The 20,364-nt window shown below is 40.2% G+C and overlaps 1 protein-coding gene across 1 annotated transcript in view; it reads right to left on the bottom strand.

Annotated features, from left to right (window-relative positions):
• The window catches only part of luzp2 (leucine zipper protein 2), a 145,773-nt gene that overhangs the window by 39,328 nt on the left and 86,081 nt on the right, over positions 1–20,364 (bottom strand). Inside the window, exon 5 of the mRNA XM_086108157.1 lies at positions 14,734–14,796. Coding sequence (XP_085964283.1) covers positions 14,734–14,796 — 63 coding nt within the window. The remainder of the gene's footprint in view (positions 1–14,733; positions 14,797–20,364) is intronic.

A 20,364-nucleotide genomic window follows, 5' to 3' on the forward strand; every position in this document is an offset into this window, starting at 1 on the left:
CGTCACAGGATACAACCCGCATGAAGTGGATGACGTGGCTGGGGAGAAGGAATTCTGGGCTTCTTTGCTTAAGATGCTGCCCGCAACCCAAAACGTATGCGTAAGAAGATGAATGGATGGATGCAAGCCACAATGGACCAACTTGCCTTGCTGTTTTGACCGTTTGCACTGATAGTGAAGATCGGACACAAAGACCTATCAAAAGATCTCCCTTTACAAAGATTATAATGTGCAGTTTCAATTGAGCTTGTGGGATCAGGAAGGTTTTGCTGGCAAGCTTTCTTTTGCTCTTTGGGAAGAGGAGCGTTTGTGTAAACATTGAGCACGAAAAATTAAGATTATATGGGCATTTTCTGGAAGGATGCAAAACAAACCAGGGGAATTGAATGTGAAATGTTTTCACTTACTGCAGTTTTATTTTAACTGCCGCATATACAAATATATACTGAATAAACATTGAAATTAACGTAGTCAAATCAATATCAATTTTGTTTTGTCATCGTTATCTTGGTAAAGCTGGGTTTTGTCTTAATTATTGCGAGTCTGCCTTTTTATTTATTTTTTTGCTCGCTTTTCTTATGGTCTATCAGCATGTCCATGATAGGCCTTGCTGTGGAGGTGCACTTCAGTTCAACCCATCCAATGGTTTACATATTTTACTTCAAAATCGTCAAAAACCTGCAACATTTTGAATTTATATTCAACATTTAAGTAAAGCATGCTAAGGCACTCGAGATAATAAACTGGCATCACAACAGTTTTGCGATCCACTGAGTCAAAACTGGACAAGTATCAATTCCAGACAGTTGCACCTCCTCTCGCTCCTACAGAGGGAGCACCATATGAGGACATGTACAACTGGCAGCTGTCACAAAATGTGATGTAATAATAATAATAATAATGCATTTTATTTAAAAGCGCCTTTCATGCCACCCAAGGACACTGTACAGACAATAAGAAAATACAATGTAAAAATTAGTAAACGAGATATTATATAAAAACAGGACATAAAATCATAAAAACATAGGAAATGGAAGAGCTATGTGTTGTAGGCAATCCTGAACAGGTGTGTTTTTAGACGGGACTTGAAAGTGGAAAGAGGTGTGCAGTTTTGGAGGTCCGGAGGTAGGTTGTTCCAGAGCTTTGGAGCAGCGTGACTGAAGGCTCTGGCTCCCATGGTGCTCAGTCGGGCAGGGGGCACTGACAGGCGGAGGGAGGATGTAGTAAAGCCCTTGGACATACTCGGAGTGAAAATGAGATCCTCTGGAGTCTGTCTGTCACTGCACATTATGCAAAATGCAATACTCTGAACTGCATATGTCCAAACGTCTTAGTCCTGGAGCACTGTGAAATTGTGAACCTGGAATTAAAGGAATATTTTTATATTATATTATTTCATATTGATGTTGTTCTTTCCACTTAAGGCCGATACAACAGTGCACTACTCACGTACAACACCGTTTGCCTTTCAGTCATAAGAGCATTAACCTAGATCATTGCTTTGGAATGTAATTCTGCAACTCCCTGTTATTTTTTTTCTCCTTTGAATGGGATTTATCCATCCATATATCCATTTTCTATGGTCTACTGTATATCCTCATTAGGGTCACGGTGTACAACAGCCTATCCCAGTTTACTTCGGGCGAGATGTTGGGTACGCTCTGAACTGCTTTTATGTTGTCAGAGTTTTTCTCGGACAAAGTTAAAGAAATGACTCGGCACCCAGGGGAAATTGTCTTCATTGACGGTGGGAGGGATCTCTGAGGGCAAACGACGGTTGTTGCCCCGGTAATCAAGCTCAGAGTTCCCTGTCCGCCAGTTTGAACTTTTATTGTTTTACATATGCAATATACAAAAAAACACTGCCCCCGATATTTGCATTCCGCGCCCCCGGTCCATCCCCTCGGTAATGATTGGTTATCTTGGTTTAAGCTTTGAACCACGGGTATGTTGACGCCTTTCTGTCTGGTCTACAATGAATCAACAAGTTGCAGACTTTGCAGACGACAAATGTCGCCTGGGCGCGACAGGCGTTCTCAAACTGTCTTTTGTTGTTCAACAACGCTTTGTTCCCGAATTGTTTATTTCCACTTTGTGACCGAGTCTAGCCTTCTTCCCTCTGTTCGCCCCCTTGCATTGACGTGATAATTGTGGACTTCAAAAGCCCTCCGCCCAGACAGCCGACGCCTTTGCGCACAGGCATTTGGGGGCGCTGGATACGCACCCAAATGTTTAGACGTGCCCAAATTAAATGAAACTTTAAACATGATATAATTTCGATCATAGATTTCTCTATCATATGTATATGAAGACCACTGGTTCACATTTTCTTAAATGTACAGACAACGAAAGATTTGTGTGGTATTGCGTATCACATTCATAGGTGATCAGGCATTCTAGAAACCAAAGCAAACGATAAAAAGTCATGCGGTGTTGTGCAGTTACTTTCATGCAGCTGGGCCATCTGCACATAAAGGTTGTTGATTCACTGCCAGAGATAATAGGTGTCAGAATTGACAGTGCAAAAATGTAAGCCAACCATTAAATCCAGGAGTGAACTATAATGGGAACCCAATTATTTGTCGATGCGTCTCGGACGTTGCCATGGCATCTCAAACAGCAACAAACCTGTGTTAAATCAACAGTGGCGTGCAAGGTAGTGGCACAGACCAAAAAAGTGTTACTGCCTTATTTATTGGAAAACTCAGTCCTAAATCTCCTCACGCTCGAGGGAATTACTTATTATTGTGGAGCATGCAGAGAAGTGTCTTGTTGCCAGATCATGCAGACCAGCTGATATTTTTGAAAAAGAATCCTGTAAGACAGGGGTGTCAAACTCATTTTTGTCACGGGCCACTTTTAAGTTACGTCTTCCCTCGGTTGGCCGTTATGACAGTGAAACTACAAAAATGTTCAATCACATTATTACTTGTAAGGGTAACCAAGTTATCGCAAAATCTCAACGCCATTTATTACACATAATTTGACAATTCTGTACATTTTTAGCAAGGATCATGCAAGTTGATACACATGATTTTCTTTCGGGAGGCCACATAAAATTATGTAGCAGGCCAGATCGGGCCCCTGGGCTTTGAGTTTGACACCAGTGTTGTAAGACTTTCGCACAATTGTTACTGTTACATGTACAAACAATTGTTCTTAAAACGGAACAATCACAGCAGCATGTTAATTTCATGTGGAAATATTGAAAGTTGAATATTATATGAAGCACTTTATCAAAATGGTTTACTTACATGTTTTAATGCATATAAAGAATCAGCTTATTCTGATAATAAGGTAAAGCGGTGTATAAAAAGAGAACTAGTTTGTTGTGTTTCACTCTGTTCAAGATACACATTGAGACAAACAGCCATTCGTGCTCACACTCACACTCACACCTCGGGACAATTTAGAGTGTTCCATTAGCTTGCCATGCATGCTCTTGGAATGTGGGAGGAAACTGGACAATAAACTCACGGAAATAAAATATGCATATTCTATGCAAATTAGAAACACAGAAACATCCATTTGTCTTGTTTCTGTGGACAAAAAGCACTTGGGCGGTGTAATTCCGGATTTAATACAATCAGCCCCCTTGCATGCTGAGCTAGTGTGTCATATTAGTATTAAACACGTTGCCACAATTTGGTCATTCAGCTTTGAGGATTCACTGCCACCTCAGATTTCATTACAGACAAGCTCTGCCAGAAATATTTTACTTCATGGTTAACCCAACACACATTCTTTATTCTGCACGGTTTCTGGACATAGAGCCTCCGCTATTTTAAAACTGTCATTACTTCAGTCAGGGCCTAACTTCAAGCAGAGCACAAATGTCGACTATTTCTTGCAGAGGCAGCACTGTCAATATGCCACATGGCGGAAAAAATGTGCTCCACTTACAGTATGTTAGAAAGCAACAACATAAAATACCTTCGATTTTTGCAAGTCGAAAGCTGCATCCGAGACTTAGAAGTCAAGATGGCGCCCGCGTAGGCAGCCGTTGGCAAGTGCTCTCATGAGCCTTGCTTTTTTTTGTTGTTTTTGTGTTTGTTTTGTCACTTTGTGTTTGTTGTTACGTCGTGTGAACCTGATGTGGACTTTTTTCAGCATTTTTTGGCCATGACATTCATCAAGGAGAAGACTCTGTGCTTGGTGGTTGCGCCTTCTCGGCAGCATGGGTATACCAGCACTGTTTTTGACTGGGAGGAATGTCTGCGCCATTTGACTGTTGTGGCTGGACAGTCCCGGGGCGCTTGTGTCTTGCGCCTGTAATGGGCAGCATTTTTCAGAGCCCCGCTTTGTTCAGCGGAGAGATCGGTGCTGTTGAACGGTCTGCGGCTGGATGGATGTAAGGCTTGAGGAGCCGACGATGAGAAGAAAGGAGCTTTAGCGCGGAGCGCCGATGCGGATTTGGAACTGGGAGTCGCGGCTTGGAGTTTGAAGCGGATTACGTGGGACAGGAGAAGTGAACTAATCTCTTTTCGTCAATGGACGCGACAGCTTCTGTTTGCTTTCAAAACCTAGCTTGTAGCAGACGTGTGCACATTTTCAGCATGACTTCTCTGACCCACTGGTGAAAGGACACTTTGATCCTCTCCTCTTTCATCTATAACTGCTACAGACAACAAAGTGTATGCAGAAAAGTGGTGAAGATCGCACGACTGTCTGTGTCCTATGTGTTGTGTTGTGTTATTTTTGTTATTTTGACTTCAAAATGGCGCCGCGAGAGTGGCTGCCTTTCCAGCAGCTCCTATATTTTGTTGTTCTATTTCTTCCTTTCATAACTTTGCTGCTGTGAATTGGGAATTTCTCCATTGCGAGACTAATAAAGGTTTTCGTAATTTCTGGCCATTTGACCTTTCTCGCATGTCATGCCATTCATGTTGTCCTTGTTTATGTGCACCTTCACCTAGGAGTGCATTGTTCACTCTAAAAAAGTGCTTTCCACATCCCTTGTTTTTTTCCGGTACCCACATTGATGAAAAAGGCTTTATTAGACCGTTTTTTTCTTGTTGTTTTTTTGTCCAGAAATGATACATAGACCAAAGAATCATGAACACATAGAACCTAAAAAATGAAAACAATTTTGTGAACCTTTCTTAAAGCTCACATATTGCCGTTCATTCTGTCTTTGGGTTAATTTAACTGATACCTTTTAAAAATGTTAGGGAGGATACAAGGCACACAAGGGGATCTGCTAATGATGAGTCACCTTGACTCATCTTGGTCATGTATTTTATTTCGTTATTTGTTTTAAATATTAGATATTATTCCGGGTTGTAAGGTCACATGGCTGTTGAAGAGCCAACGGTGCAGTGGAACTCGACAGCCCAACCATGGCATATTACACCAGCAGTGAAATGGAAAAACAGATAAATGCATACGACTCATAATATTGTACTGCTCTTAAGTCAGTTGACACCTTCTAACACGATCTTACAATTTAGCGTATCCCATTGAACTAAATTCACCCCATACTTTGCATAACAAATCAGCCCCTCTGTCAATTATTTATGAATTCAGTCAATCGGGCTGGGCGGCCCGGTAGTCAAGTGGTTAGCACGTCGGCTTCACAGTGCAGAGGTACCGGGTTCAATTCCAGCTCCGGCCTCCCTGTGTGGAGTTTGCATGTTCTCCCCGGGCCTGCGTGGGTTTTCTCCGGGTGCTCCGGTTTCCTCCCACGTTCCAAAAACATGCATGGCAGGCTGATTGAACACTCTATATTGTCCCTAGGTGTGAGTGTGAGCGTGCAGGGTTGTTCGTCTCTGTGTGCCCTGCGATTGGCTGGCAACTGGTTCAGGGTGTCCCCCGCCTACTGCCCGAAGACGGCTGGGATAGGCTCCAGCACCCCCCGCGACCCTAGTGAGGATCAAGTGGTTCGGAAAATGGATGGATGGATCAATCGGGCTGAACGGTGGATCACCTGTTCCATCTGAGTACAAAGTCACATCATGTGCTACCCATTCTCATTTCATTTCACTTAGCGCCCCGTTTTCGCCAGTGCACTTTCCCCCTGTATGTGTATGAGCAATCGTATGTGCGAAATTACTTCTGACAGAGTCTTGATGTCACAGAGAGCCTCCTTTTGTTCATACTATGGCGAGTCAGTCACTGAGTACTGCACCAGCTGAGTAGTGAGAAAGCTATTAATACTTCATACTATTTATATCTTGCAGTGTTTTTGTGAATTTCTTGGAAAAAAAGGCAATCATTTTCATATGCATTTTTTTCCAATGTAAAACGGTCATTTCCTGCCGGTTTACTGTTTCATGAGAAACCTTTGTGGTGTCAGTTGTCTAACACACGATGAGGACACATTTTTCACCCCAGGGTAATAGACAGATACAATGTATGCACTTTCCTCAAGTTAAGCAATATGAACTAAGACAAAAAAAGTGTCAATTGCAAGGACAGGAGTGTGTAGCAAAGCTGCCCATTACAATTCTCTGTCAGGCTGATGAAATGCAATGTGAAGAGAACACATAGATAATATTTTCAGATTAAATGGCAGCCTCAAAGCTACCTCGTATCATGACACGATCGACATTCATGAGCAAGATGACAAGCCACATTTAAAGACGAATACCTACATGGGTAAACAAGATTATCTGAAAAGATGATCCTTTCAGCTTGACTCTGAATTTCTACAACATATTTTTATGAAGGCAGATGTTTGACCATTGGCCATGCTCCACATTGTGTTCAGAATGTACTTAAAGGGACACTTGATACGGCTGAACCGGTGCTTTAAGGGGACCGATATGTACCAGCATGGAGAAGCAGCGCTTCTCAATTTTCGTCTTTAGTGTGCTGGGACTTTTTGTGACATACTAGGATTTCACATGAGCTCACACTACCCAATCTTGTTCTATTTCTCTCTTACACTTTGTTATACAGGTTTGTCCCTCGCGAGGCAGTCTCGCGAGTCAAGTGTGTGGCAGAAAAAGGACATGAAGAATGGAGACGATAGAATAAAAACATATTAGAGCAAGTAGAAACTTTGAAATAAGTTACTGTTTAGTCACTAGTTGAACCCAGCTGAACCCAAAAATGTTGGCATGACTCCAAAAGGGCCAAAAGAGAACCTGGAGTGGTGATGAAGCGGGTGTCGACACAGGATGACACATTAATCTTGCAAGTTAGGAGCAGCTTCTAAATCACTTTTTGCCAGCAATGTCAACAATAATTGCACAGAATAAGAATGGCCAGACTCCTAGTGTCAAACAACCAAATAAGCTAATAAGATAGACCGTGAAATTTATGGAAAATGTAAAAAGTTCACACTATGGTAATATCATTTCATGAAAATAGGACATTTCAGTAGAAAGATGTACTGGTATTTTCCTCATCTCAAACAATTAATCGAACCAAAAATTAACAACAATGGTGGGTATACCCCAACAAAAATTTTCTGCGTCTCAATAACTCGTCATGTGCCCTTGAGCATAAATTACAGCTTGACATCCACGTCTCATGCTGTTCAGAAGTCGACTTATTGTCTGCTGAGGCATGACATCCCACTCTTCTTGAAGGGCAGCACTCAGGTCATTGAGCTTCTGGGGTGCAGAGTTTCAAGTGTCTACATGGCGACTCAGCTGATCGCACAGGCTTTCAATAGGATTCTGGTCTGGAGAAGGTGCAGGCTATTTCATTTGAGGTCCACCCATCTAAACAGCCATTCCCTGATGATGCAACCTCAATGAGCTGGAACATTGTCGTCCATGAGGGTGAAATTCGACCCGTGTTGTTCATGTACGGGCAAAAATACTATTATCAAAGGCAAAAATACTATTTTGGAAAAAACTGCAGAAATAGCAACTGAATTTAATGAGTATTTTGTCAACATCGGCAGTAACCTAGCAAAACAAATTCCTGATCCAACAAACTTGTTTGAAATAGATAGATATGTAGAAAAAAACTCCTCCACGATGTTCCTTACTGCTGTAAAACAAGAAGAAGTATCAAATATTATAAAAACTTTTAAAAATAAAAAGTCAACTGATTGCTTTAATATTGATATGACAATAATAAAGCAGATTATAGAATATGTAGTGCGACCTTTCACGCACATATGCAACCTGTCATTCAAAGCTGGTATCTTTCCATCAAAAATGAAAATTGCTAAAGTTATTCCAATCTATAAAAGTGGAGAAAGACATCGGTTTACAAATTATAGACCAATATCACTACTACCACAATTACAATTTTCAAAAATATTAGAAAAACTATTTTCTCGCAGACTTGATAGCTTTATACAAAAGCATGCGCTGTTAAGTGAGAATCAATATGGCTTCAGGGAAAAACGGACCACCTCAATGGCAGTTATGGAGTTTGTGGAAGCAATAGCCACTAATATAGACAACAAAGAATTTACTGTTGGGGTTTTCCTAGATCTAAAAAAAGCTTTTGACAAAATAGATCACAGTATATTATTGAAAAAACTAGAAAGATATGGCATTAGAGGTGTAGCTTATAAATGGATAAAAAGTTATTTAGAAAACAGATATCAGTACGTGCAACTCAACAATAAAAAAACGAATCAACTGAAAATCACTCACGGAGTTCCTCAGGGGTCAGTGCTTGGTCCAAAACTATTCATCTTATATATAAATGATATCTGCAAGGTCTCAAAACAATTTAAATGTGTCCTATTTGCTGACGATACAACTTTCTACTGTTCTGGAATAAATCTGAAACAGCTCCTGACAACCGTAGAAAACGAATTAAACCAATTAAAAAACTGGTTCGACAGAAATAAATTGTCACTTAACCTGAAAAAATCGAAGTTAATTGTTTTTGGCACAAGACCAATCAAACACCAAGCTAAAATTATGGTAAACTCAATTGAGATAGAAAGAGCGTATGAAACCAAGTTTCTCGGATTAGTAATAGACTCAAAACTATGTTGGAAGCCACATATCGATAACGTAAAAAGAAAAATAGCCAAAACCGTAGGGATCCTCTACAAAACCAAGGAAGTGCTAAATAAGAGATCTTTGTACACATTATACACTTCATTATTATTACCATATATGACCTACTGTGTGGAAATATGGGGAAATGCCTGCAAAACAAACACACTCCCTATTCTCAACCTACAAAAAAAAGCAATTCGAATTATTAATAGATCAAAATATACGGAACCCACAAATCCACTATTTATCAAATTAAATACGATGAAATTTTATGACCTGGTTGACTTTAAAATCGCCCAATTAATGTACAAAGCACACAATAACCTGCTCTGCCAAAACATTCAGAGGTTTTCCGAAATTCGAGAAAGCAGCTATGATTTAAGAGGTACCAACTTATTCAAAAAACTCAAAACAAGAACAAACATCAAGCAAAGAAGTGTATCCATCAAAGGTGTTAATCTGTGGAATAATCTCGAAACGGACCTGAAAATGAGTAAATCGCTTGCTGAGTTCAAAAACAAATTCAAAAAAATAGTACAAACAACCTACATCAATCAGAGTTAAAATGATAAATTCAAAACATTAAATATAATGATAAAACAGAACTAAGTTGATAAATAGAGAAAGGTATATAAATATTCATTATGAATACAAGAGAAAATTGACACAAGAGTGTCAGGGTGTGGAAGTATATAATCCCGATACAAACCAAAAGTTGAAAAAATATCACGGTTAAGGGTAAAGTATGAGCCTTAATGGAGACTTCTTTCTTCTTACTTTTTTCTTTTCTGATTGATATAAAAATGATTTATTAGATATAAACACATAACGGGGTAGGACTAGATAAGTTTTTTACTTCTTCCTACTCCCTTGAACATAATAACTGTGTTGAATGAAGATTGATTTCTTTCTTTTTACTTTTTTTATCTACCTTATTTTCTGTCAAATTATTACTGTATATATGTTTTATGTTCAATAAACAAACAAACAAACAAACAATTACTGGATTAACGATGTTATTCAGGTAGCATGGGCTTGTCATTTTACCATCAAGGATGAAACACATGAATTTTGGCGTAAAGCTTAGAGAAGGTCACAATAAATTCACCTGTTAAGGTTTGAATGTATTTTAGGTTCATCCTGAAATTTCACCTGAAAGCCCAAATATCCCTATCCTTTTTGTTTGTAGTAAGTAGTGTGCATGTGTGTGTGTGTGTGTGTGTGTGTGGTCAACTGGTTAGCACGTAGGTCTCACAGTGGAAAATGGATGAATAAATCCTCCACCAAATACGATCCAAAACAGTCACCATTCATTCCTTTCGAGTCACTTTCCAACCTAATCACACTAAAACCAATATGTACCAAGCCAGTGGAACAGGTTGGTCTTAGCAATTAAGTCAATTAATCGCACTGAACCTGTGGCCAACCTATACGTGGGATGACATTTGAACTATCCTGTGAGGGGTTAGCCATTTAACTCAAGGGAATTGGGTGGTCTCCCCGGATTAAAAATGTAATCCTGCAAAATAATTCACATGTTACATAAATGCACCTGTAATCTGATTACATGCTTTTTTCTTTAACTGTAATGGAAAAGTTACATTTTAAAAAAAATCTTGAATAAGTAAAGCTGTTACATTTATTCCATTACTCCCGGAGCCTGAATGTAACACTACTGTACACCATCAGTAAAGTGCATATACAGTAAAAGTTACATATAATATGCATTTAAACAAACATGCCAGTTCCTTTAAGTTTAAAACATTCTCTGCACAGTTAATAATGCTTTCATCATGGACACAGTAATGGATTCATTCATTCATTTTCCGAACCGCTTTATCCTCACTAGGGTCGTGGGGGGCGCTGGAGCCTATCCCAGCTGTCTTCGGGCAGTAGGCTGGCAACCCTGAACCGGTTGCCAGCCAATCGCAGGGCACACAGAAACTTATAACCATTCGCACTCACACTCACACCTAGCTACATGTTTTTTGGAATGTGGGAGGAAACCGGAGTACCTGGAGAAAACCCACCCGAGCACGGGGAGAACATGCAAACTTCCCACAGGAAGGCTGGAGCTGGAATTGAACCCGGTACCTCTGCACTGTGAAGTCGACGTGCTAACCACTCGACTACCGAGCCGCCAGTAATGGATTTATTGAAATAGAATTGATATCAAGTGGGGCATGGGGAGTTGGGTGTGGAATAATTAGAACAAATTGGAATTCAACTAGCATGACTAAACAGATTGTGGCAGGTTTTACTGTAGTAGTTTAACATTGTTACTGCTTGAGTTTCTGAATGCAATACATTTTGTTAATAGATTCTGTGCATGCAGCCGGTTTAAATGTCAGGTCGTCGCAGCTGTCAGAGATGTTCTGCTGAGCACAAACGATGCTTTCTGTATGTGATTACATTGGCCCAGAAACCTTGGAAGGGCATTTACTAAGTGATGCAGATCTGGGACGGACAAAAAAGCAAATGTCAGCAATTAGCCAATCATATTATGAATGAGCAACTAGTTGAGACATCTGCCAGTGCAGTGCAAGCGCAGTGGCTTGCTGATCCCAAGCATTAGGGACACATTGTGGTAAAGCTACATTGCGGCCTAAAACGTATGGCAAAAGTACAGTAATTTTCTCAGCAGTCACTGTTGTGTTTCCAACCATGCTGCTGATATAGTGGAAGCAGACCTTCTACCAAATAATTGACATTTTTGAGTTAAGACTGACTAACAGTCTTCTGGTTAACATTCTAATCCTAAAGTCTGTACAAGTGTTTTTTTTTTTGCTTCCTTGACAAATTACCGACACATTCCACAATAACTTTTTAATGCCTCACAGTTGATATTCCAAGGCATGTGCATTTATTTCTTAGCTCATAATACTATCACCTTGAGTCTTTAATGACTGCTCAGTTATTAAGAATAAACTGCTGACAAAAGCCCACAACCCCCTTTGCCCCGACTCAGCTTTTTGTGTTGTCCAAATTAGTAGGAGCATGAGTTGACTGACTTTCTTTTGAAATAACGTTAACCAAGAGCCGGGAGATCGAATTATGTAGAAGAATAAATGTCATTATATATAATTCAAGTGCTTGACGCCAACCAAAGATAACAATTTCAGTTGGTGTCGAGCACTTTATGTGGGCCATGCTGTTTAAGAGTAAAGCAATACCTAATTGTCAATTACCAAGGCAAATCATGGCCCTCTTTATTGGACATTTATCCACTTAAACAGATCTAGTGTGCAATACAACCCACATGCACAGCAGCCCTTTGAATAAATCATTGATGTGATCACTTTTAATGGGTAAAGCACTTCAGAGCCAAGTCAATGTAAGTAATTATGACCAACCAATAACAGGTGTTCGTTTAAATTGCATCTTTCAAAAAACTGCGGTATTTGCAATTAAAAGTGTTCCTTTAAACTCACTAACCAACATTTCAGTACCAGTCAAAAGTTTGGAAACAACCTCAAATTATTATTTTTTTTCTTTTTCATGGTCATTCTTCAAAATCGTCGACGTGTTCTCAATTAAGAAAAGGCATTCTGGGGGCGAGAAGTTTGCATGTCTTAAAACATTAATCGAGTCTCACAAAATAGCCTCCAACCATTTCACCAAGGAAACTAATATCAGTTTGTGACACATTTCAAGTTGTGTTCATGTTGGGACACTGCTAACCAAAAGAGCTCAGCAAGAGAGCACTGCAAGATTAAGGCAAAGAACGCAGCAGGCCCGGACGGGGTCATCTCCAGGCTCGTCAAGTCCTGCGCAGAGGAGCTGTGCAAGATCATGGAGCAGGTCTTCAACCTGAACCTAAAGGTGGGGAGGGATTCAGAGCTGTGGAAGACATCTTACTGTATGTGGTGCCATGCTCAAAACATAGCATCCAGAAGACCTCAAAGGCCACAGGTCAGTGGCGTTAACATCAATTCCAAAGAGGACACAGAAGAAGCTATTCTTGAACCACCAATGCCCCCTGGACAAACCTTTAATGGAGGCGGCACCATTCGTTTACTTGCCCGTCATCTGCCTTCTCTCAGCGAGTTATTTATCACACGGAGAAGCCCGGATGCACCGTAAGCATCAGGTTCTTCAATTCCGCCCGTACTTTCAGCACTCTCCAGCCCGGCCTTATGAACTGCCTCCATGACCAGCACAGTTTGTCAATTTGTCAGAAATGGTGGTCATTAATTACAGGAAAGGTCATGTTTCTAACACTCTTCCTCTTCAGTCAGTGTACTGCAAACATGTATTGCTCTTCAGTACTGTCACTCCATCAGTTTTCTGAAGACTCTGGATGAGTTTGCGGACTGGTCAGGACCGCATCAGCTTACTCGTTCTGCAAATGCCGCTAGTGGATCCATCAGATTTATCAGTATGAGCTAACTTGGTGCTCCACCCATGGTGCGTGGTGTGCCTCACTGTAACATGTTCATTTTTGCATATGCAAAAATGCGGTCCCCCATGAAGAATGATGCCCTACAGAAAGTGTGTTTTAGTATTGAAAGAGGGACATCTTGAAAGGCAATTTAAAATAAAAATAAAATAGAGAACAACAGGCTGAATAAATGTACGGTGTGCTAACGGTACATGATTGTTAGAGGAATCTATGAGCAAAATTGTATCATGTTTAAAGTTTCATTTAATTTGGGCACATCTAAACATTTGGGTGTGTATCCAGCACCCCCAAATGCCTGTACACAAAGGCGACGGCCACCTGGCCGGAGGGCTGTTGAAGTCCACAATTAGCACGTCAATGCAGGTGGGCGATCACGGGGGAGAGGGTGAAAATCGGTCATAAAAGGGGAATAAATAAGTCGGGAACAGCGGTTGAACAACAAAAGACGAGTTGAGAACACCCATCGTGCCCAGGCGACATTGGCCATCCCCAAAGTCTGCAACATGTTAATTCGATGTAGACCAGACAGAAAAGGTGCCAACGTACTGGTGGTTCAAGTTTAAAAAAACAGGTAACCAATCACTACCGAGGGGCCGGACCGGGGGTGCGGCATGCAAATATCGGGGGCAGTGTTTTTCTTGTATTTTGCATAAGTTACAATAAAATGTCGAACTCGCGGAGGGCGGGACTCTGAGTGTGTGATCATCGGAGCAACTAAACCATCGTTCGCTCTCAGAGATCCGCTCCCGCCGATATTGAATACAATTTTCCCGTGTGCCGAGTCATTTCTTTAATTTTGTCCGAGAAAATCTCTGACAATGATGCCTAAACAACGAACTGAGAAGTGCCTGGTATGGTCACATAACATATTCAGAGTTATTCAGATAACTCAACGCCAGACTCATCGTCGATTTAGCCACATATGCTGCCTAGAGCGCCCTCTTGTGGTTTAAAGTGAAAATAACATGTGAAATGATATAATGTAGAGTAATGTAGATATATATATATATATATATATATATATATATATATATATATATATATACTGTATATGTATATATATACAGTATATATACAGTATATATGACATAGGAGTTTTCCAAACCGGTATAAATCAACACAGGCTTAAGAAGTACAACACTTTTGTCTTTACAAAGCACCTTAAAATGTTAACGGCTGCTGCAAACACCCAGTTCAGTTGATGGCAACAAGGACGCCAATCAAGTCTTCTGAGATTGTGAGAAAGTACATTAAATGGAATGTCAAGTGCACATGGGAAAGAAAATGGGTTGATGATAAGTTATTTGGAATTATTTTAGATAGACAGCAGAATTCAGGTATAAATTGAAGAACATGAATGAAAATGGAACTCAGTGCTCAAACAAAACTTGAACGATTCCTGAGATGACTCACCTCTTGCTGTAAATCCTTGATGATTTTGGTTTTCTTTTCCATCTCTGCTTTAATCAGTTTAACCTGAAGACAGACAAAAAAAAAAAGAGCAGTCGTTATGCATGTTATCTGACTTCCCTTTCAGTCATCATTTATCATAATTTACAAAGAATTATCCAACATCCATCCATCCATTCATTATCTGAACCGCTTTATCCTCACGAAGGTGTGCTGGACCCTATCCCAGCTGACTTTGGGCAGTAGGCGGTGTCCACCCTGAAATGGTTTTAATAAATGTGGTTATGGGAAGGCCAGAGCCACACGGTGGCCAGGGGATGGCCAATGCCATCCCTTGTCACTCTTTTTCCACATTTCGGGAAATATGGGTGATTTTTCTTTCCATTTCACATCGATGCAGTTTTCTTAGACCCCTTTGGTAGAGTGCTAGTTATTTATAGTAACTGCATGATTACAATACATTGAAATTGTTCTGAATTTGAAAAGTGCAGTATCCTGTCTTTGGTAAAAACAAAACAAAACAAAAACTTGTTTCTTAGTCAAAGTCAATCAGACATGACTTTCACACTGTAGCAAGCAAACAACATAGCCAAAAAGTCATTGTTAATCATGCCATCCAAAGTCATTGTTTCATGAAATAAAATGCATGTATACGGAATACAAATCTTGCCCATCACATTCATAATACAAGCAGAACCTAAAAGCAATGTTTAGAATGGTGAACTTAAATATATATTCCAATGAGTATTTATATAAGAGGGCCAGCTAATATCTATCCATCCCTCTAACCATTAACCTACCGTGCATGTTTTTGGAATGTGAGAGGAAACCAGAGTACCTGTAGAAAACCCAAGTGCGCATGGGAAGAACATGCAAACTTCACACAGGAAGGCCAGGGCCTGGAATCGAAACCATGACCTCTGCACTGTGAGGCAGACGTACTAACCGGTTACACACCGTGCCACCCCCAGCTAATATACAAGAGAGCGAGGGAGAGAGAGAAAGAGAGATGGAGGGAAAGAGAGGGAGCACGAGAGAGGACAGAATTGAGGCTGTATTTTACATGCAGTTTTAATGCTTTGAGAGCCCTTGAAAGAGGTCATCAAGATCGGCCACGTGACAAAGAGGGACATAATCATAGTGCTGGTGACCTCATACCAGGAATGCACCTTAGGGAACTGTAAACTAAGCCATGCCGGTTGACTCAGAACCCAGAGTGTGACAAGATAACATCAGGGTTTTTCTTTGAGCCTTCCAGTCTTTGTCAGAGCCAAAGGGAGTGATTTAAAGAAAAAAAAAAAACACCACCACCAGTTGAGTGGCACAGTGGTCGACTGGTTAGCACGCCAGCCTCAAAATGCAGGTCTGCCTGTATGGTGTTTGCATGTTCTCCCTGTACTTGCATAGGATTTCTCCAGCATGCACGGCAGGTGAGCGGAACACTCGAAATTATCACTATGTGTGATTATGAATGTGTTTGTTTCATGGATTGTATCCGCTCACGAAAAGCGACATGATACTTCAACAGCAAGGTTGAATTTTAAAAGTTGAATAAAACACTTTTAAAATTTAAGTGTGAATTCTGTTGCACCAAACCTTAAACCTAGTTTAAAATAAGACAGATTCAATTTAAACTTTTCTTTACACCTCAGTTTAATTTAAACTCTTAAATCAAGGTTAAATGTCATTCTGTTGCACCAGAACTTTAAATTCCAGTTTAAACTGATTGAGAATTAATTTTAAGATGACAGTTGAGATGGTTTAACTTTAACATTTGCTGCATTTTTTTTAGGACATAACAGCAAAAATAACGTTTCTTGAAGAAAATTGAGAGACAGGCTCAATCCACTTGAATTTTACAATGACAAGGAGCTTTTTACTACCGGCAGCGTCTTTTATCATGACATTGAATAAAAACAGCCTTCTGAAACTAAACCGGCAGGTGCACCTGCTTTTGTATGAAAGAGTCATGTTCTTTTCATTGCTCTTATTGCATGTTACTTAGTACTGTTCAACCTGTCCTCCAGATGACAAAACTTGATTATACTGGAGCATATGAATAACAATTGGTATCCATGGTAACATCTCTGAATAAAGCATTGGGTCATTTTCTGCTAATCAATCTCCCATTTACTCAGTCCCCATGCCGTATTTGTTTTGGCTCTTGTAGAATTTTTAATGTCCTTTCATCAGATCCATCCATCCATTTTCCGAACCGCTTGATCCTCACTAGGGTCGCGGGGGGCGCTGGAGCCTCTCCCAGCCATCTTCAGGCAGTAGGCGGGGGACACCCTGAATCAGTCGCCAGCCAATCGCAGGGCACACAGAGACGAACAACCACCCACGCCCACACTCACACCTAGGGACAATTTAGAGCGTCCAATCAGCCTGCCATGCATGTTTTTGGAATGTGGGAGGAAACCGGAGCACCCGGAGAAAACCCACGCAGGCCCGGGGAGAACATGCAAACTCCACACAGGGAGGCCGGAGCTGGAATCGAACCCGGTACCTCTGCACTGTGAAGCCGACGTGCTAACCACTGGACTACCGGGCCGCCCTCCTTTCATCAGATTTGGAAGTTAATTTGGTTTTGAAATGCCTAAGCGTCTTCCTTTGGCCAAAAAAGGGTTGGGGTTATTTCATGATTTCTCATGATTATTTGCCCTGACTGAATCACTATTCTTCTCAATTTGAAAATTAAAAACAGCTTTCCCCTGACTGATAGTTGGCAATATCTGGGTGTTTTAGGAGGCCATCGGCTCTTCCATCACTGCAAAGCAGCATTCATCAAGCATTTGTGACTCACACCCGCAATACTGTATTAAGCAATCTGCTATGAACAACAGGCCTTAAAGCTTTTGAGGCTGTGCATAAGGTAAATTGTACTTCAGCCTAATTAGAACCAATCAAGAGATAGTGTAACAATCAAGAAAGTAGCTTGTTGCTACAGAAAAATGACGTGTATAAGAGGGGCATATTTTATATTGACGCTCGCTCAATTCCAATTTACTTGAATGTAACCAGTGCATCATTCTGGAACAGTTTGGCAACAATGACTGCAGAAGATGGGAAGAAATGTACTGATTAACTGACATGGGATATTTTGCACCCAGGTGGGAGTTTGAATGGTTGACCTGTTGGGTGAGAAAGTAGGTTGGGCAGATTCATTTTCAAGAGAATCTATGAAATTGGAAGAGACAGCCCTACTCTATTTGTGTCTAATGGTTCATGCCATCCACCATCTGCACCATAAATGAAAACATCCCGGAAAGAGATTGCCTAATGCCCAAGGATTTCAATGTTAGATTCTGCTCCATAGGGGAACACCCATATATTTGATTAATTTCAAGTATGTCAGTGAGACTCAGAAGTCAACCTGAAAGAAAGAATGACAATGACTTGAACCACACAGCCATCCTCTCACTGGCAAGGGTTGCTGGCATACATCTTCCACCGTGAAGTGCAAAAATGGGATGGCCAGAACACAATCACATCCAAACACATGTACAGTAGGACAACATTTCTGATTTCTGGGCTTATCACAGTCAAGTGAGAAGTAACTGTTTCCATTTGTGACATTTATACTGTGATCGTCAGTCCTGATTATCCCACTCTGCCGTGAGTGAGCAATGTTGGTAAAGATATGTGAGCTGCTGAAAATTTACATTGCTTTGCATTTAGGCAACATTATTTTCATAAAATGACTGAACACATGCACACACACACACACACACACACACACACACAGAAAAGAGTTTCAAATCGCAAAACTTGTTTTAACTAAACCCAATTCTGCATATTTATTGCCGACAGACAAAAATGGTGTGCTGTGATCTTGACTCTGACATGGCACAATTACTGTCGATTGATAGACTTGAAAAATGTCTTCTTTTCATTTTTTTTCTCATAAACCCACGTATACCTGATTTTGGATGATTTAAAAAAAACAACAACAAAGTGCAATTTTCAAGAAATTACGGAAATACAATTTAATAAGCATAAATGTCAAACTCAAAAAATTGGTGAAGTTTGGGTTGATTGTACACTCAAATCAGAGAAATCCTGTGCGCTGTGCTGTCATCTACCTGATCTACTGCATGTAGAAAGCAGGTGTTCAAAGATTTTCATTGCAATTTCATAGTGTGCATTATCACCCCCTGAACAAGCATAAATAGTAGGCGTATTATTTTTAGGGGTATAAATGGAAAATCCCCACAGTATTCTGCCCTGCACGGTGAATCGTTGATGGTTATTTTATACAGTTGTTGCCATCGAATAATGTTTCAATCCATCAGCCTTATGGACGCACCTAACATTCAAAGCATGTTGAACTAAGGCTTAGAAAATAAACAATGTTGACATCATTTCAGGGTACACTGAAAATAAAATAACATCTTTGTATGGTTAGGGCAACATGCGCTTGTCACTCGTGTAATGATGCCCTCAAAAGTACTTATTTGATACCTTTCCCCCAATTCACTCTTTTACAACTGAGGAACATTTGTTTTCCTTTGGCCGTGGACCACGGGCACATATCAGATGACGGTAATAACTGCTCCCATTGGTTAGCTGAATTTGAACGAGATTCACCAAACACGTTCATGTTTGTGATTAAATCAACGCTCGTTAATCATTTATTCAGCCTAAAAAGCATTTAGTAGATGATACACACCAAGTGTTCATAGGGTGATTGCAATCGGCTTGCATATTAATACCCTCATGAAATTATACGGAATGGTGCGTTATTAGTTTGATTGATTGATTCATGGTTTGAATTTATTAGGTGATAGCACAGAAGACAGTACAAACAAAACCTTCCATGACTCAGATGGACATCGCGGAGGATAGAAACACAATAAAGCCCAAGGACGTGTTCCCATTGTTGTCCGCATCACACAGCAGGAGAAATAAAGACATAAAAAGGCAGCATCATATGATCAGCAAATCTAATGTGTTTCAAGCGTTCAATCAACACAAGTGAAAGCTATATCTGTACATTCATTTTTATTTGAAGTGCAAAAGGAAGATTTTGAAGTCATAGGAGTAGCAGTGCAATGGCAATCATGCTTAAAAACTTAAAAGTGTATTAATTAGATAATTACAAAAAAAATTGTATATTTAACTATTGCTTTGTGTCAAGCGTTTAAGGGCTATTCGTAAAACAGTTTTTACCCATAACGGATTTGAATTTACATGGGACTAAGTCTGTTGAACTACCTCTGGTAGAGTGCAGACGAGTCTTACTGACGTGAGAAAAATAATTTGAAATGATTTAAAAAGTGATCAGCATTTTCAGGTAAATTGTGTGTTTCTCTACTAGTAACCAGTATAGTTTTTTTTTTAAGTGCTCAGATTTCTGGGGCCTCTTCGTAGAACATATCCTTTGTCATTTTAAATTTAGCATGTTCGAAAGTACAAAAAAAACCCCCTAATCCGTATTGATCAACTATGCAGATCGGTTGTACATACACTCGTAAGTAATGCGTGTTGATAAATTTCAAATGATCTAAAGCGTCACACTCACGCACAACCTGCTTCATTTGTACACACGGTCAGAGCTGTGCGTGAATTTACGAATGTCCTCATGCACAAGTACAAATTGATAAATCCTATATTTTGTCTGGGAATTTTGTA

The sequence above is a fragment of the Hippocampus guttulatus genome, chromosome 3, assembly GCF_054856545.1.
Source record: "Hippocampus guttulatus isolate MCC_2025c chromosome 3, RoL_Hgut_1.0, whole genome shotgun sequence".
Taxonomy (NCBI): domain Eukaryota; kingdom Metazoa; phylum Chordata; class Actinopteri; order Syngnathiformes; family Syngnathidae; genus Hippocampus; species Hippocampus guttulatus.